The sequence below is a fragment of the Crotalus tigris genome, unplaced genomic scaffold (assembly GCF_016545835.1).
Source record: "Crotalus tigris isolate CLP2741 ecotype Arizona unplaced genomic scaffold, ASM1654583v1 scf7180000018371.15429387391:27106975, whole genome shotgun sequence".
NCBI lineage: Eukaryota > Metazoa > Chordata > Lepidosauria > Squamata > Viperidae > Crotalus > Crotalus tigris.
Window position 1 is genome coordinate 9,266,746 of NW_024096970.1, and position 17,996 is coordinate 9,284,741.

At 39.2% G+C, this 17,996-nt stretch overlaps 1 protein-coding gene across 5 annotated transcripts; it reads left to right on the top strand.

Annotated features, from left to right (window-relative positions):
- The first annotated feature begins 4,474 nt into the window (after positions 1-4,474).
- Positions 4,475-17,217, top strand: PIGT (phosphatidylinositol glycan anchor biosynthesis class T). Of its 5 annotated transcripts, none has more exons than XR_005557681.1 (13): positions 4,475-4,695; positions 5,553-5,730; positions 7,380-7,507; positions 8,366-8,466; positions 8,716-8,802; positions 9,019-9,106; positions 9,188-9,285; positions 10,442-10,607; positions 11,115-11,315; positions 12,862-13,027; positions 13,147-13,230; positions 14,681-14,802; positions 15,753-15,884. XR_005557681.1 is itself a non-coding variant. In XM_039351336.1 (13 exons), the coding sequence occupies exons 1-13, from the start codon at positions 4,633-4,635 to the stop codon at positions 16,003-16,005; spliced, it is 1,608 nt and encodes a 535-aa protein (XP_039207270.1). In that variant the 5' UTR covers positions 4,500-4,632; the 3' UTR covers positions 16,006-17,217. The 5 variants fall into 5 exon arrangements, 4 of the variants coding, with proteins under 4 accessions (XP_039207269.1, XP_039207272.1, XP_039207270.1 ...); XM_039351336.1 differs by lacking the exon at positions 14,681-14,802 and adding an exon at positions 5,129-5,209 and having other exon boundaries at positions 4,500-4,695; positions 5,639-5,730; positions 15,753-17,217; XM_039351335.1 differs by lacking the exon at positions 14,681-14,802 and having other exon boundaries at positions 15,753-17,217.
- The last annotated feature ends 779 nt before the right edge of the window (positions 17,218-17,996 follow it).

Below are 17,996 nucleotides of genomic sequence, written 5' to 3' on the forward strand. Positions count from 1 at the left end.
TCTGGTGCTAATCCCTGCTTAACTGAGTGTTGATTGCTGGATAGAATGTGTTCTGACCTTTTGGTTTCCTTCCTAGGCTACATAAATTCTTCAGCCTGAGCAATTATTCTGTTTTACTGGTACATTTTCAAGTTCTTTTGCTATAATCAACTGGTCCTAATGCACTCCAATCAGCTTAGCATACTTTGGGTTCTTCTGAGTTCATTTCTTTCTTTTTTTTAATTGAAAAGTTTTATAAAAGTTACAATATACACCCCAAAACCCACCCACCCTAAACCCCCCCTCCCTCCCCCACTTCCCAGAGCTGAGTACAGGGTAACAAATATAATAATCATACTCTAACTAACATTAACCAACTATGTAAATAACCAAGTCCATAATGCGCTTTAACTCCCCTTTAACATAAAAATAAACAAATTAAAAATAAACATAATAATATAAACAAGTTAATATCCTAATTCTTGAACAATACAATATCCAAACTGTTAAACAATATTAATACTAAAAATAATAATAAAATTAATAAAAATTCCACTATAGTAAACTATTAATAATAAAAATACTCTAAAATTTATTCATAAAGTAAATGGAACTTTTTAGTCCCATATTTATTCTGAATATAATCTATCTATCTTCTCCAAACCGAAATGTATCTTTCGTGAATGATCCTTCAAATAAGCAGAAATCTTAGCCATTTCTGCTAAATTTGAGACTTTAAGCGTCCATTCTTCTATAGTAGGCAAACAATCCTTCTTCCAATATTGCCCTACCAATAACCTTGCAGCTGTTATCAAGTTCAACATCAAATTAGTTTCTTTAGCATCACAATCTACAATAACACCCAATAAAAATAATTGTGGAGTAAACTTTATCTTTCTCCTAAAAATCTTTTGAATGTTCCACCAAATCTTAATCCAAAAAGCTTTTATATTTCTGCAAGTCCACCAGATATGAAAATAAGTAGCATCCAAACTACAACATCTCCAACATTTGGGCTGTAAATTAGGATACATACAAGACAACGTTTTAGGATCCAGATGCCATCTATAAAACATTTTATAAAAATTTTCTCTTAAATTTTGGGCCTGGGTAAATTTTACATTTCTAACCCAAATTACCTCCCATATATCCAATGGAATCGGTTCTTGAATATTTTGGGCCCATTTTACCATACAAAGTTCATTTCTTCTATTTTTGTCCAGCAGATAACATTCCATGTTATCTTCAACTTCCTAAGTTGCAGACTGACTTTCTTGGATATAGCCCATCTCGCCTCCACCCATTTTCACAATTGTGCGTGCCTACACTTGAACTGGTTGGCAAGTCAAGGCAAGTATTACCTTTCCAGCCTCTTACTTCTCTGAAAGCAGTTTGGCCAAGCCCAACTTCTTACCTATTAATTCTTGTTAGCATTGAAATGAATGAATAAAGAAGCGTTTTCATCCCCAAGCAATAATTGTGCAATACAAAGGGGAGCCATAAAAAGCTCTTTGTAACCATATTTCTTCAACAGAGCCAGTGCGAAATAGCTGCATGGATATTGTTTTCCTCAGTGCTTTTTTTGTTTAAAAAAAAAAAAAGGTGCCGGAACTCACACACGTCATATAACCTGCCTTGCCTACCCTACAAGTTTCCATCCAAAAAAGGTGACAGAACTCCATTTTGGGTGTTCTATGACAAAAAAAGCCCTGGTTTTCCTGATCCTATTCTCTCAAGCTGCAGTGTTTAGAGAGCTATGTTTTCATATGCCCATGCTATACAGGAATTTGTGGCTATAAATTGCTATATTCACCTGTGCTTAGTAGGATTTTAACCACAGAAATGTTTAAAATCTATTATTGTATTTAAAAAGTTGAGATGAAATGTGTTTTTGCTATTGTGTTTTATATCTTTGTGTACACATTCATGCTTTCGCTTGTACAGAATGTCATCACAATATTCAAACTCTCCCTGGATTTCATCTCAACTTGTGGTGGCTTTACCAACAACAATAATAGTAAAGTTGGAAGGGACCTTGGAGGTCATCTAATCCAACCCCCTGCTCAGGTAGCAAACCCTATACCATTTCGGACAAATGGCTGTCCAGTCTCTTCTTAAAAACTTCCAGTGTTGAAGCATTCACCACTTCTGGAGGCAGGTTGTTCCACTGGTTAATTGTTCTAACTGTCAGGAAGTTTCTCCTTAGTTCTAGGTTGCTTCTCTCCTTGATTAGTTTCCATCCCTTGCTTCTTGTCCTTCCTTCAGGTACTTTGGAGAATAGCTTGACTCCCTCTTCTTTGTGGCAGCCCCTGAGATATTGGAACACTGCTATCATGTCCCCCCTCGTCCTTCTCTTCATTAAATTAGACATACCCAATTCTAGCAGCCGTTCCTTATATGCTTTAGCCTCCAGTTCCCTAATCATCTTTGTTGCTCTTCTCTGTACTCTTTCTAGAGTCTCAACATCTTTTTTACATCGCGGTGACCAAAACTGGATGCAGTATTCCAAGTGTGGCCTTACCAGGCATTATAAAGTGGTATTAACACTTCACGTGATCTTGATTCTATCCCTCTGTTAATGCAGCCCAGCACTGTGTTGGCCTTTTTGGCAGCTGCAGCACACTGCTGGCTCATATTTAAGTGATTGTCCACTAGGACTCCGAGGTCCCTCTCACAGTTACTACTATTGAGCAAGGTACCCCCTATACTATACCTGTACATTTGGTTTTTCTTGCCTAAATATAGAACCTTGCTTTTTTCACCATTGAATTTCATGTTGTTTGTCCATGTCGTTTGCTCAGCAGCAAGATGGAAGTGGTTTAACTACTTAGTCCAGCACAAAAGTATGGGATTTCCTCTAAATCTCCCAACCCAAAGATTAACCAGGCTCCTTCCTGCCTAGATGCTTCATGGTAAACATGAAGATGACTTATATCATGCTTGTACAATATGCATGTCTGGCTAGGAGGTACTCCTACCTGCTATGACTAAAATTTGGAGCAGCAGTTCTCCAACATTCTCAAGACCCTTTTGCATTCTTAAAAATGTTTGAGGACCAGACAGAGGTTTACTCTAATTGGACCTAATCCATCCCTCAGCAAAGTCATCATTAAGCAAAATATCATGTGACTGCCACGCTTAGTGACAGCAGCTCTGCCAATTCTACTGATGTCATTAAGCAACTCATCTGCAAACTTTAAAAGACACATAATGGGACCATGATGTATGATCTCTTGCCAGCTTCCCCATTCCCCTTACTTGCTGAAAGGGGCTGGGACAGTTGCAAATGGCAATCACGTTACTGCAGGATGCTGCAATGATAGTAAAACAAGCGATAATTGCCAAGTGCCTGAAATGTGATCACATGACTGTGGGGATACTGCAATGGTTGTAAGTGCAAGGGTTGGCCATATGTCACTGTTTTTCAGTACCATCATTAGTTCAAACAATCATTAAATAAATAAATAAATGATGATGATGATGATGATGATGATAACAACAATAACAATAACAACAACAATAATAATAATACTGTTGGAAGATACCTTGGAGGTCATCTAGTCCAACCCCCTGCTCAGGCACGAAACCCTATACCATTTCGGACAAATGGCTGTCCAGTCTCTTCTTAAAAACTTCCAGTGTTGGAGCATTCATCGCTTCTGGAGGCAGGTTGTTCCACTGGTTAATTGTTCTAACTGTCAGGAAGTTTCTCCTTAGTTCTAGGTTGCTTCTCTCCTTGATTAGTTTCCATCCGTTGCTTCTTGTCCTGCCTTCAGGCGCTTTGGAAAATAGCTTGACTCCCTCTTCTTTGTGGCAATGGTCATTGAGTGAGAACTACTTGTATGTGGGTTATAGCTGTCGATATTTACTGTATCAGAAATTAAAACAAAAACATTTTAAAATATTTTTTATTTCACTTCTTTGACCCCGAAAGGATCTTGAAAACCTCCAGGACACACTTGAGAACTGATGATTTACAGCAAAGTTTTCCCCAAGGCCCTTGCAATGGTTCACAAAATCAAAATTATTTGCTATATATTGAAAATATTTGCAAAAAAAATTAAAAGAATGTCACTCTCGTTATTGTTGTTAAAAACACAGGGTTCTGTAAAAAATATTTTGCTTATGATAATATCCAACAGATTTAATACTATTATTTTTAAATAATTTGATAAATAAATATTCTATGAGTGCAATCATTTTTATTTTATAATATGGTAAATATTGATAAATATAACTCACACAAACAAAAGCTCTTTTGGGGTCCTCCCTAAGTTTTAAAAAGTGGGAAGTTAAGAAACATGGATTTTAGAGCATTTTAGAGTTGTCTTCTCCTTTGTGGACTCGGAATATTCCTATGTAAGAAAAAAGGAGACATATCATTTTATTTTCTTGTCTCTACGTTATCGCAAAAAGAGTTCTTATTGGCTCTATGGAGAAGGAGGGCGGTGTTGCCAAGGCTCGCCGGCTTGCCGGCGACCAACTAGAGCCTGGGAGGGGCGAGGCTTCGTCTTCCTGGCCCGGCGAGAATGGAGGTGGCCGTCTCGCTGCTGGGCCTCTTGCTTTGGGCCTCGGGGTCGGCGGAGAGCGCCGCCGGCCCTCCCCGGGACTCCTTGCGAGAAGAGTTGGTGCTCAGTCCGCTGCCTTCCGGCGATGTGGCCGCCACGTTCCAATTCCGCACCCGCTGGGACTCGGACCTGCAGCGTGGCGGCGGCGGTAAGAGCAGACCTGGCGCGGGGACCCGGGGTAGCCCAGCCGTCGGGTCTTGACAGGGACTGGGCTGTGCACGCCCGTATTTTTATGTGCATTCTGGGCACCCGATCTGTGGATTCCCTGCACTTAGGAGTCACTATTTGTAGGAAAAGGGAGCAGCTCGCCTGTCGGTTTCTAAAAGGAGCTTGAGAAAAGCACCGATTCTCTACCCTCCAAATCCTCTCCAAAATATTGGGGGAGCCTTTCTACAGCCTGGCTGAACTCTCCCCGATTTGCCGCTTGGGACTATGGTTTTTATTGATCCCAGTAATGATTGTAATGTTTGAAATAGCGGAGAGCTTCCTCTTTCCCCATAGCGGGCTGCCTTCCTGTTGTAACTGCTCGCTTCTACCTAAAAATGCCTTCTTCTCCAACTGAGCACCTTTCCACCCTCTAGGTTTGGGATAGGATTTCTGGAGTGTGTGGTTGCATTTGGAGGATGCCAGATCACAGGATGCCAGATCACAGAAGGCTTGGGGTAAATCTATTTAATAGTCTGAATAATAGCAGCCGTTGCTTTAACTGGAGGATAAGTTGCAGAAGGATACCCCAAAGGTGCTTTTTCAAAAGCCAACTGGACTTCCTTTGTTTTTCCTGGAAGACGTTTTGCAGTTGTTGGATGAAAAGTGAAACTTTTTCAAGATAAAACAAAGTCCAGTTGCCTTTTGAAAAAGTACCTGTGGGACAACCATGAACCTGGGTGACTGAGAATCTCCATAGATGCTTGCAGAGGAATAGATAAAAAGTGGGGCAGATAGGAGTGGTAGAGAAGGGATGCTCTTCTCACTTTGCTTTCCCGTTCCATCTCCATTTTCTCCCAGTCTCCCATTACCGGCTGTTCCCTAAGGCTCTGGGCCAGCTTATTTCAAAGTATTCAGTGCGCGAGTTACACCTCTCCCTCACTCAGGGATTCTGGCGAACGCGGAGCTGGGGACAGCCCTACTTGCAAGCTCCTGCAGGTGCAGAACTTTGGGTCTGGTTCCAGGACACTGTCTCAGAGTAAGTAGGTTCATAGTCTCCATTAGTTTATGTATTTATTTGATTTACTTATATCCCGGGTAAGACTTCTCCAACTGATTTTTTTTCTCAATAGAAAGCCTGTGAAGTAGGCTGAGCTGAAAGAAAGCTTCAGTAAATCTAGTGAGTTCCTGAACTTGGGTTTCATGGATCCTAATCTAAAGCCTTAGCCACTTACCCTACATGGGTTGTGACAATTAAGAACAAATATATAAAAGTGATCTCAGCCTTCCTTTTTTGCTTGCTTACTTGCATTTGGTTACTTTTGTATACCATATGTATAAAGGATGGTGGAAAATATAATGCAATACATTCCAGAAAGCTGGGAAAGGCTTGATCTGATCATCCATTATTCATGCCCATCATATGTGGACATAAATTGCACATATATTAAACCATAATCTGAGTTTGGGGTTCTTTTGGCTTCTAGTGTTGTATGAATCCATCATGGGGAGGTGTTCAGGTTTATAAATGATAGTTGATAGTTTAGCAGTGGTATCACATGCTGATATCTTTTCTAGTTTTTTCACTAATGCTGTCTCCAATCTACTTGTGCATATGGGTGAAAAAAAAATCAGTTATTGTAGTTGGCTGCTGAGGGCATGACAACCCTGTAGAAGGCCTCAGGTGACTGCAGTCCCAGGGACAGCTCTTTTCTGCAGATGCAGTGAGGGAGGAGGAAAAAAGAAACTCATTTACCACCCCCCAAAATAAGGCAAACATAATGCAATATGTTCTAAGCTGAAACTAGTCATACTTGCTTTTGGATTTCCACTACTTATACTCCACTCTTTCTCCTTCATTACTTTCAACTCCTCAGTAGACCAAGCAGACCTAAATAAGGTCTTGGTAAATAAGTATAGGTCACACAGGAGTGAAACGGCCTATGAGTTGGGATAGTGTAACATTCCAGTCCACCATCAAAGCCTCAATCAGAAGTTTTAATGACAAAGCAAGCTGACCTGTAACCAAATTCTGTGGGATCCAGAAGCTGCCATGGGTGGGTTTCATAATCAGCCCTGTACCCCTCAGTGAATAAATTTTAACCAAATAGTGATTATCCCTAAAAAAGAAGTCATCTATGGCTCTTCCATCCACAGACTATTCCCCTCAGAACAGAAATCAAATCTAGGGTAAAACTTGGTATTTGGAGAAAGATATCATTTGTAACAGCCCATGGAAGTCAGTGTGGAGCTGATCTTGAATGACTAGCCTTAGCACGTATATTGACATCTCTACGCACCAACAGATTGAGTACTTGTAATACATTCTGAAAGTTTCAGGTATGCTCAAAACAGTTAAAAAAACCCTTTGCCCTCTGGCTTAGGGTGAATCCATCAGAAATTGTGAGCATGGCTTTCTTTCAATAGTATATTACTATTGTTGACTGTTAATGCTTGCTTTGTTTCTAGGCAACAAGGTCCAAGCTTCTGATGTATATTTTTCAAATTTTAGATACTGAGATTCTCTGCCATCAAAATAGCATTAAAATGATGTGTAAATTTACAAACACATCTTTAAAAATTTAAAGATGAAATTGCTTTGAATGTTTTAGCAAATATATCTTTTAAATTTCAGATAACTTCTTCACAGACATATTACAATGCTTACTATATGTTTTCCTTTTATAGTGTCGACAAAGCTTGGAATGATCTTAGTAACATCCTCTCAGGAATATTCTGTGCTTCTTTAAACTTCATTGATTCCACCAACACAATCATCCCAACTGCATCCTTCAAACCGCTGGGGCTGGTGAATGGTGAGTTTATATTTGTTTATTCATCATATTTATTACTTATAAATGTAAAGAGTCTTATAAAATGAATTCTGTATTCATCATATTTATTACTTATAGATGTAAAGAGTCTTATAAAACGAATTCTATAATTATAATTCTATAATTTATGAATAACAAAAATAGTTTAATGAAAAGTGCTATTTAAAAAATCTGGATACTTGGATAATTGGAAAAAAGTCATTAAAGATACTGTGATTGTGGCAATTTTCAATATAGAACACTGACATTCTTTAATTTAAAATGGCCTGCAGCAAAAAAAAAAAAAAAATGGAGGTAATAATTGTTAGAAAACCACAAGGAACAAAAAGGGTTTTAACGGCTTTTGCAGACCTCAGTGAAAGTACTATTCAGCCTCCCTAGGAAAGAGTTCTCAGTTGAGTTACCGTAGTTGAGGCATTTTCATTTTTCTTCAAACATTTTATAAACAATATTGCTTGTTCAACAGTAGTTTCTCTTTTTCTCTCTCTGCATCTCAATCCCCCAGGACTGTTCTGAGACATACAAGAAGTACAAGAAATCCAGTAGCAACATCATAACCCATATACCATATGCTACTATACGTAGGATAATATTATTTACAGAAATAATAAAAAAGGAAGAAGCTAAATGTTGACTAGGTTTCAATAATAATCAAGGCCCAGATTTCTTCAGTATATCTTTGGAATCATGGACATTTACAGGGGATATGCATATGTCTATAAACTGTCTCACCCAGGCGTTCCCTGCTTGGGGCTTCTGAATGTGCTGAACTTTTAATTCCCATGATCCCTAGCAAAATCCAGGTTGGGGAAGGTTCTAATCTTTGGCTCCTTCATTCAGTAACAGATCATCGTTTCCTACGATATGCTGTCTTGCCCCGTGAAGTTGTATGCACTGAAAATCTCACACCTTGGAAGAAGCTGTTGCCTTGCAGCTCAAAGGTGAGATGTATGTTAGCTGCAGTAGTGGAGCCTTGAAGCAGCAGCATGTCCTTTGACCCCTGGACTTCTTTCATTCTTGTAAATATTAGTTGGATATCTGCAAGATGATTGCTTTAGGGGTTTTGCCTCTTCTTTGGTGGGTATGTGTAACTTGGAATTAAATTGGAGTATCATATGTACTTGCAGTAGTTGCATAATTCCTAAACTTCTTTTGGATTGCCCGGAAAAAGGCTTCTTTTTATTTTCCAGGCTGGCCTGGCTGTTCTGCTGAAGGCTGAGCGACTGTTCCACAGCAGTTACCACTCCCAGGCTGTGCACATCCGTCCCATTTGCAGGGTGGGTTTTTGGATGTTTGGTTCATCTATCAGCTGGAAGAGTTGAGGGCAGAATGCCCAAGACTGATAATGCTGTATCTATAATCTTGGTTCCTTAATTAAGTGGAAGATGCTCCTCTTAAAAATTAAATGTAAAATGTTGTAATTACTATAGTTTTTAACATGTTAACTTTTTAAAATGTGGATGTTTTTTTCTTCCTTTGCCTTTTTGTTTCAGGACAAATCTTGTCTACGTTTATCTTGGGAACTCAGGCAGATCCTCACTGTTGTCTTTGATAGTTTTGCCAGTGCCCAGGGAAAGAAAGGTATCTCAGGCTATTCTCTCTGTATTGTTACTGCTGGTCCGGATTCATCTCTTAGCTGATCTTGTGTCGTTCTCTCTTCAGATTGGTCATTCTTAAAAATGTTCTCTCGTACCCTCACTGAAGCCTGTCCTCTGGCGTCTCAAAGCAAGGTTTATGTTGATATTTCCAGCAAAACCCAGGTAGATTTTTTTTTATCAACCATGTTTGAATATAGATGCAATGTTAATAAACCAAGCACTGTTTTTTTTTTTTAATCTGAATAAGTCTAAACAAAAAAACAGGAATTGGGAGAGATCAGGATGATGCCACTGGAGGGACCAAGACTTTTTGTTTTTTAAGGCTTGGTAGACTTTTGAGTGGTTCTTTTAGGTAAACTGTTTTAAGCCAGGGGGGAGGGGAAGGAGTGCTCAATGTAATTCTAAAATACACCCAACCAAATTCGGTAATGTGATCTGCAGTATCTGCAACAAAATAATAACAGCTGGGGCGGGGACACAAAAGGTTGCCCTCTCCAGCACAAGATTTATCTATATTTCCATAGTGTAACCGTCTCCTGAAATGGGCTTTAGACTAAGCTCTAGGTGGGTGAAAAAATCCTGATGGAAGCTCCCCATGTAAATGGACCAATTGGTTATCAGGTGTGTTCTGGAATTTAGCTGTTTGCAGTTGAAATGCTTGATAGCTTCAATAATAAAATCTGGTTGTTAGTGAAGGCATAATTTTTTTTATAGTAATGCCATTTTTAGTTTTTGTAGATTTCTTTTTGTAGTTTTGGTAGTGGGTAGGAAGTATCCTACTTGGTGTAGGTATCTTACTTGGTTTTGCTGCTTTAGTGGATCTAAATTTGTAGTTTTTTTAATTAGTTGATCATGCTTCTGTATTTTTATATGTAAAGATTTATAATTACAGGTTCCATTACATATTCAGATGTTTTAATTGACTTTTGAAATGGTTATTACATGCTCTATTGAAGAATTATTCTCATGGATATTTGAGGATGGAGAAATGTTCAAGAGATTGCCTACATGTGCACACATTCAGCGCATAGAAAGAGTACTCATGACTTGCTGTGTGTGCTTTTCAGCTGTCATATTTCCATGTGCTGCTTAAAAAGAATGTTTCATTGGTAGAATTTCCAATGAATTGGAGAACTTGGGCAGTTGTGATTCTGAATACACAGAGACTGCCTCAACAAATTGTGTCTAGTTACCTTTATAAACATAAGTTGCTCCAGAACACACAAGGAAGGATGTATTGAACATATTTTAGCTAGCTGTGGTATAATGAGAATGTGATATGTTGGCACAAGGCAAATGAGTTTGCTTCTATTCTCAGGAGCAAGAGTTCCTGGATGTTTCTCCAGCTCCTTTATCTGTCTATGAAGCGTCAGTCCAGGGAGACAGAAGAACCTACGCAGTTTATGACCTTCTGAATCCAACACTCTTCAACACATCTCGCAACCTCAATGTGCTATTGAAATGGAAACGGCCTCAGGATAATTGTGAGTGATCAGTGATTTCCTGGCTTCCCCATGCTATTTAGTGGTAATAAAGGATGCCATTGCACTATGCCATTTGAGTCTATTAACCAGGACTAATAATTAATTACTCCTCACACACTCCTATGGCCTAATACTTTAGAGCTGAATTTCATCCATGGATATTTCAAAATATTGTTTACTTTGAAGTGGGACACCAGTACAAGATCTAATGGTATTCCCAACTATCCAGGATTTTTTTTTTAAAAGAGACAGTATGAAAACTCTAGAAATTCAGAGAAGTGTTTATTATCCTCTCATACAAAAGTGTCCAAATCATCGAGCAGTGATTTGGTCACATATTATAAAAAGTAGGAAACAATAGTCCTTGCTTCCAATAGGCAAACAATGGGGAAATCCTTTGTAAGTAAGGAAATGGGAGATTTTCTTTTGAGGTTTTGCTTTAGATGTATTTCATTTGATACAGATGCTAAAGCTGAGTTTCTAACTCGTCTAATTTGTTTTCTTCAGTGGGCCTGACAGTACCGGTGCTCCATGCTCAGCGCTATGTGAGTGGTTATGGTCTCCAAACAGGAGAAATCAGCACTCTTGTGTATAACACACATCCGTATCGAGCTTTCCCTGTACTTCTGCTAGAGACTGTGCCCTGGTACCTACGGCTCTACATTCATACCTTGACCATTATTACTAAAGGAAAGGAAAATAAACCAAGTAAGATAGAAATTCTCCCTAATATATGCTTCTTCTAATCCTTTTCTTTTTAGAAAAAGAAATCCTTTGGAGCAGAACAGCGGAAATGCAAAATTGTTGCTCAGTTTTTCCTTTGCTCCACAACCAATTTGTACCCATTGATACTTAAATCTAGAGGATTATCCAAGATTACCATCCACCTTTAGGACTGATTGTTATAATTTTCAGAATGTTGGAAATCTTATACAGCTGATCTTGAGTCCTGGACTTCAAATCCCCACTTGTTTAAATCACAGTTCTATATTGTTTCAAAGAGAATCTCTGGCACAATTATTCTGATTCACATAAACAAAAGCTGTCAGTTGAGCAGAGAGAGACCAATATACAGGGCCAATATTTGGGTTTTACTTTCTAAGCCCTAGTTTAGCGATCTGCGCGTGTAACTATTCATAATATTTATTTGCATTTAGCCATAAGTTTCTGATTTATAAGCCCAGAACAAAGAAGTAGGATGTGTATATTTATTTATTCCAATTGTATCAAAACTGCTGAACAGGATGCTGAACAGGATGCCTCATAGCAAGATTAGAGGCAAAATTATTTACAATATTTATAGCCTACCTCAGTCAAGAGATGGGATGATGTACAACAAAGTTACATATAGAAAAAGAAAAAAAATACAATGTGCAATTATTAAAAACCTCAATATATAACTAAACCGTATAAATGTCCAATCATTTAACTGCCATCATACTCAAATATTGTTGTTCTGACAGGATTATTTTATTAAGAGTCTGGCCAACACATTTTGTTCCAGATATAACTTGTACTAGATAAAGGTAACTGTCCTGGTAAGGTTGAAAGTGATGCATAAGATGAAGGGCTTTTGTGATTGCAACTTTCACTGTTTAAACAAGAAGTCCCCAACTCATAAGTAGCAAGCAGCCCACATTGGCATTAATAAGAGCTTGAGAGCTGCCACCCATGACTACTGACTGGATTGAGCTGGGCTTGGAAATTGTTGTAATGCTGTGCCCACAACTCCGATTACTCCCGATGACCCAGAAGGATACTATACCATGGTTAATGGAATTTTTAAAAAATCTAAAAATAATACATGGATGAAATAATTCATGGCTAGTAGTACAGTAGAGGATATCCATTTTGGCAAGTACAGCAATTTGCTACATAACATGCTTGCTTTGGGTTTGAGCTGTATTGATTTCATCAGTATCTTTATACATTTTCTTAGGACAATTAGCACAACATTTTTTAAAGAATTAAAAATAAAAATAAATTGCCTGTTGCTTTGGAAGTAAGTTCCACTTTATTCTGTTTGGCTTTTTAATGAGCCAGTATAGTCCTATACTGGATATGTTTTTTCACAGATTAAAATGTTATCCCGAAGATTCTGATAGCATTCCAAAGGGTTAAAGTGGAGCAGTGTGATCTGCTCTGCAGGGGTGCTACGCAGATCATCTGGGCCTAAACAAGGTTCAATATATGAACCTCAAGGAAAGATTTTGTTTATTTCTCTGAAATGCTGATTGTATTTCTTTGGTATTAGGTTATATCCATTATCAGCCAGCACAGGACCGAAAGCGTCCCCATCTCCTGGAAATGTTGATTCAGTTGCCAGCAAACTCAGTCACAAAGATCAACATCCAGTTTGAGAGAGCCTTGCTCAAGTGGACTGAATACACACCTGATCCCAACCATGGCTTTTATGTGAGGTAAGCAGGGACAGTCCTCAGCCGAAGAGTTGTCTGTGCTCCATCCCTTTGAATCCTTGATTGCTTGTCTTCTTGAAGGGGCTTATAACCTTAATTTTCTTTCTTTCTCTGGTTTTTAGCCCATCTGTCTTAAGTGCCCTAGTGCCAAGCACCATTGCCATAAAAGAGGAAGATGAAGATATAAAACCACTTTTTGCTTCACTGTGAGTCCCTAAACTTTGGCAAATGAAGGAGGGTGGAAAGTGGGCAATCTGTACGGTTGACACTACTTTATGTACTGCTATTGAACATTGGAAGCTGCTTATATCAGCTTGCATTGTTTAGTCATTTAGTCATTATCTGTTTCACTCTCCCCAAGATGTTTCTTGCATATTCTTGTGTATTCCTATCAACTTCATTAGGTAGACCAGACTAGGTAGTCAGCTCCCCAGGAAGGCTATTTTTATTGAGATTGGCTATAATAACAAAACCTTGACAATCTGGTTGTGCTGTTACCTCCACTCTTATGCTCTGTTGAATGAGAGATGCATCTGCCTTGAGCTGTGCCCAAATGCCACCTTATTGCTCTGAACTTAAAAATATTTCAGCCCGTTTTGCTTAAATTCCTGCATATTTCTGTCAAGGTCACCTTTCTTTCTTACTCTCTACAATCCACCTTGCCACAACTAGTATTCACAACTAGTAATCAAGTCTCTTGATTATGATCTGGGTACTTGGCAACAGGTTTGTACTTAAAACCAGTTGCCAAGCATTCCACAATGATTTGATTGCCATTTGTAACCTTCCCTGATGGCTTCCTCAGAAGGTCAGCGGAGAAGCTGGCAGAGAAGGTCACAGGTTGCAGGGATAGCTCACACCCATCCATACATCCATCCAACTCCTCTGTGTTCACACTACAATGGCATTTGTGCACCTGATGCACCATCTCCAACCCACACCATACCCTGTGTACCCTCCAGCTGGGCAGGACCCCTGTGTACCCTCCCCAATCCCTGCAGCACCTCTCCTGCACTTTCCCCAACTCATGCCCCATCCTTCCTGACCCACATTGCCCTGTCCAGACCTTTCTGAGCTTGCACCACACCCTTTTTCACTCACATGGCACCTCTCATGAACCCCCTCACACTCTTTCCAACCCACAGGGTGCATTTCTTCCCCCACACTGTAGCAGTCACTTACCTGCCTGCTGACCTAAGACATCACCAGAGGGATAGCATCAGGATCATGAGAATTGAATGGTACCACTCTACGCTGTAGTAGTAAGGCCACACTTGGAATATTATGCCCAGTTTTGGTCATCACTTCGTAAAAAAGATGCTGAGGCCCTGGAAAGAGTGCAGAGAAAAGCAACAAAGATGATAAGAGAACACCAACAAAGATCACAAGGAATGGCTGAAAGAACTAGGAATGTCTAACCCAGGGGTCTTCAAATTTGGCCCTTTTATGACTTGTGGACTTCAACTCCCAGAATTCCTCAGCCAGGCACGCTGGTTGAGGAATTCTGGGAGTTGAAGTCCACAATTCATAAAAGGGCCAAGTTTGAAGACCCCTGGTCTAACCTAACAAACAGAAGGCTTACAGTTAAAGGCTTAGAGCCATTTTCCAGTATTTGAAGGCCATCATAGAGAAGAGGCTTCCATTTGTTCTCCATAGCACCTGAAGGCAGGACAAGAAGCATTGGATGGAACCTCATCAGAGGAATGTCCAACCTGGAACTAAGGAGAAGTTTCCTGACAGTGGGAACAATTAATCAGTGGAACAGCCTGCCTCCTGAGGTTGTGGGTAATCTATTGCTGAAGATTTTCAAGAAAAGATTGAACAACCATTTATTCAGGCTGGAATAAGGATTCCTGCACTAGGCAGAGGATTGGATTAGAAGACTTCCAAGATCCCCTTCAGCCTTATGATTCTATGACTTACAGAGATAATAACTAGAACAACAAGATTGCCATTGCTAAGCAGTGTGATTATGCTTTACAACTGCATTGCTTAGCAATGGAAATTCCAGTTCCACTTGTCATTGAAAGTCGAGCAGTATCTTTATGGAGGATTTCAGATTGGGTAAGGCTGACAGCAAGTTTGCAGTTTCTTAAACACTAATTTTTTTTTCTCTTAATTGCTTAGTATTCTAACTGGGAACACCAGCACTTGAATTTGGAAGGCTTCTGCATGCAACAGTGCATGTGCTCTGTCACTTGAGTATTTCTTTGCTGATGAAGCAAGATCATACTTGCAGGAGTCATTATTTTGATATAAATGGGAATGTTGTGCCCAAACTATGTTGTATTCTTATGTGTAATCCCATTTGAATGCTAATATCATATGAAGTAAATGTCCAATTCCTTAACGAAGCCTAAATGAAGCTTATGGTAGTTTATGCAAGCTAAAGCACTGGACACAGCTAAAAAAACCCAAGGTCTTTTGCCAGAAAAAAAGTTATATATCCTTAATCTTCCTCAGCCAGTGGCACTGTCTACCTCACCATAGCAGATCTCAGAAGCTATGGGATCACCTGTTTAGGACCTGGCTGGAGGACCACCTGTGAATTTCAGGACTACTGGATTCCAGGATAGCAAAGCTGAAATTCATCTTGGAGGAAGGCAATGGTTTATCAGTTCTGTAATCTGCCAAGAAAATTGCATTGGTCACCAGAAGTTGGGCTTGACTCGAAAATACCTTTATCTTCACCTCTGATTTTAAGCTTCTGCTGATTTTTCTTTCTCAGATTTCCTTCCTTTGATGGCTCCAGTTACTTTGTACGTCTCTACACTGAACCCCTCCTGGTGAATCTACCAACACCAGATTTTAGCATGCCATATAATGTGATCTGCCTGACTTGCACTGTGGTAGCTGTGTGTTATGGCTCCTTTTATAATCTTCTGACCAGAACATTCCATGTAGAAGAACCTAAGAAGGGAGGCCTAGCCAAGCGACTGGCAAACATAATTCGTAAAATAAGAGGTGTACCACCTCTCTGAGGACTGCTAGTGCATGTACTTCTGAAAGCTTTAGGAACTCTCCAGCCAAGAATTGAAGGGCCAACTTGTGAGAAGGTAGATGGTTGAAGCAGGGTACCTTTTGCAAGATTTAATTTATTTTTTTATTATGAATTGTTTTTCATGGTTGTTGGATAGCTTCCTTCATTGCTGATCTCAGGACTGTAAATAAAAATGCCCAGGGGATAAGCTTACTCTTTTGAAGATGTTTACATTATCTGAAAAGACAACTTCAAATAAGCCAGAATTGCTCTTGAATTTTTATCTCCTTGGTTTTGATAAAATAGAACCACTCTTATCTCATTAGCTAACTTACTTCAGTTGCCCTATACACGTACTGAGCTTGCACCTTTTAATTGCCACGTGCAACTTAACTGAAAGCAGAATTTTTTTGAGAGCAACGCATCAACACTGTTGGTGGATGTAAGAGAGAACAAACACATAAAATATTAAATAATAAAGATTTGTGCTTGAGGGTATTTTGCATACCTATTTAATTTTGGCAAATTGCTATTTTAGAGGAAAAAACAATTTGAAGTACACTGATACACAGGAGAATACAGCTTCTAGAAATCTCCATAACAGTTTGTGATTTAAGAGCATCAGCAACCTGAACAAAAAAGTACTCTTAAAACAGAAAAACCATGGTGCTGGACTAGTGATACCCACAGGATTTAGATTAAGATGATAATCTAAATTGGGGAATAAATGCTGTTTGTATGCAAACAAAAATCGTTTAAAAAGATTTCAATATATAGTTGACAAGTGGTATTAAGGTCTTCATAAAGATCATTATTTTAATCAGTCTTCCATGTACCATACTGCCTGATAGCAAAGCAAAAATTTCACCTGAGTGAACCCATAGAAATCCGTGCAAGGTATGGAAATTGGTCAAGGGATAGATTAGAAAACTTACCAGTTTTTACCCCATGTCCACCAATCCAATCTGAAAGATTTTGTTATTTTGTTGATGGTGAAAAGCTAAGGAGAATCAGACTTGGATAGTATTTGGATGAGAGACTGCCAGGGAAAACCTAGTCTGTAAATTAGACTGAGATGTTGAAAAGGCATTCTGGAAAAAGGCAGTGGAAAGCACTTTTGCAGTGTTGTCAAGAAAGCTACAAGTATGTACAGTGGTGATAAAGTTTGTGAATAGCTAAAAAGATTCTGATTAAAGATACAACACCCAAAACAGTGCACTGTCTCATCTTTATTGAATTCTGAATTAAATATTGCTCATTGTTGATGTCCAGAAGCTGAGGGGGTCTGTAGAGAGGAAGAAGCTCACACTAAATCTGAGTATTATGTGTTTTAAGGCCTCCCAGATCTGGGAGACTTTCTCATATGATCCAACACAGTGGGCATGCTCCAGGTCCCTTCTATTAAACATTATCATTTGATGGGACCAAGAGACACATCTCTGTCATGGTGCCTTCCCTGTGGAACAGCATACACCTGTGATCCAGATGGCCCAAGCCTTGCTAGCATTTTGTGAAGCACTGAAGACCTGTTTCCACTTGGGTATTGGACAAGGATATTAAGTCTTTAAACTGCAGGGGTTCTCAACCTTGGCAACTTTAAGACTTGTGGACTTCAACTCCCAGAAGCTGGCTGAGGAATTCTGAGAGTTGAAGTCCACAAGTCTTAAAGTTGCCAAGGTTGAGAAACCCTGCTTAAAGGATGATTAGGCAGATATATGAGTAGCCTCAGGGGCAATGTGCTTTTAGGGTACTTTGATACTGTTTGGTGTTTTGATCAGATATTAGTGGCTTAGAGCCGCAATTCTGGTTGGATTGAATCTACAATCAATCTACAAATAAATATTGTAAAGTCCAACTATGACCTTTGGTCCAGAAAAAAAAAACTGTTCAAAACCGTGTTTGGATTTGCATTCAGGTTTTTTTTATTCTTTCCAAAATAACTTATGCTATACTTGAAAGGTATGTAAAGTGGAGAGAGTTGCTATTACCTTG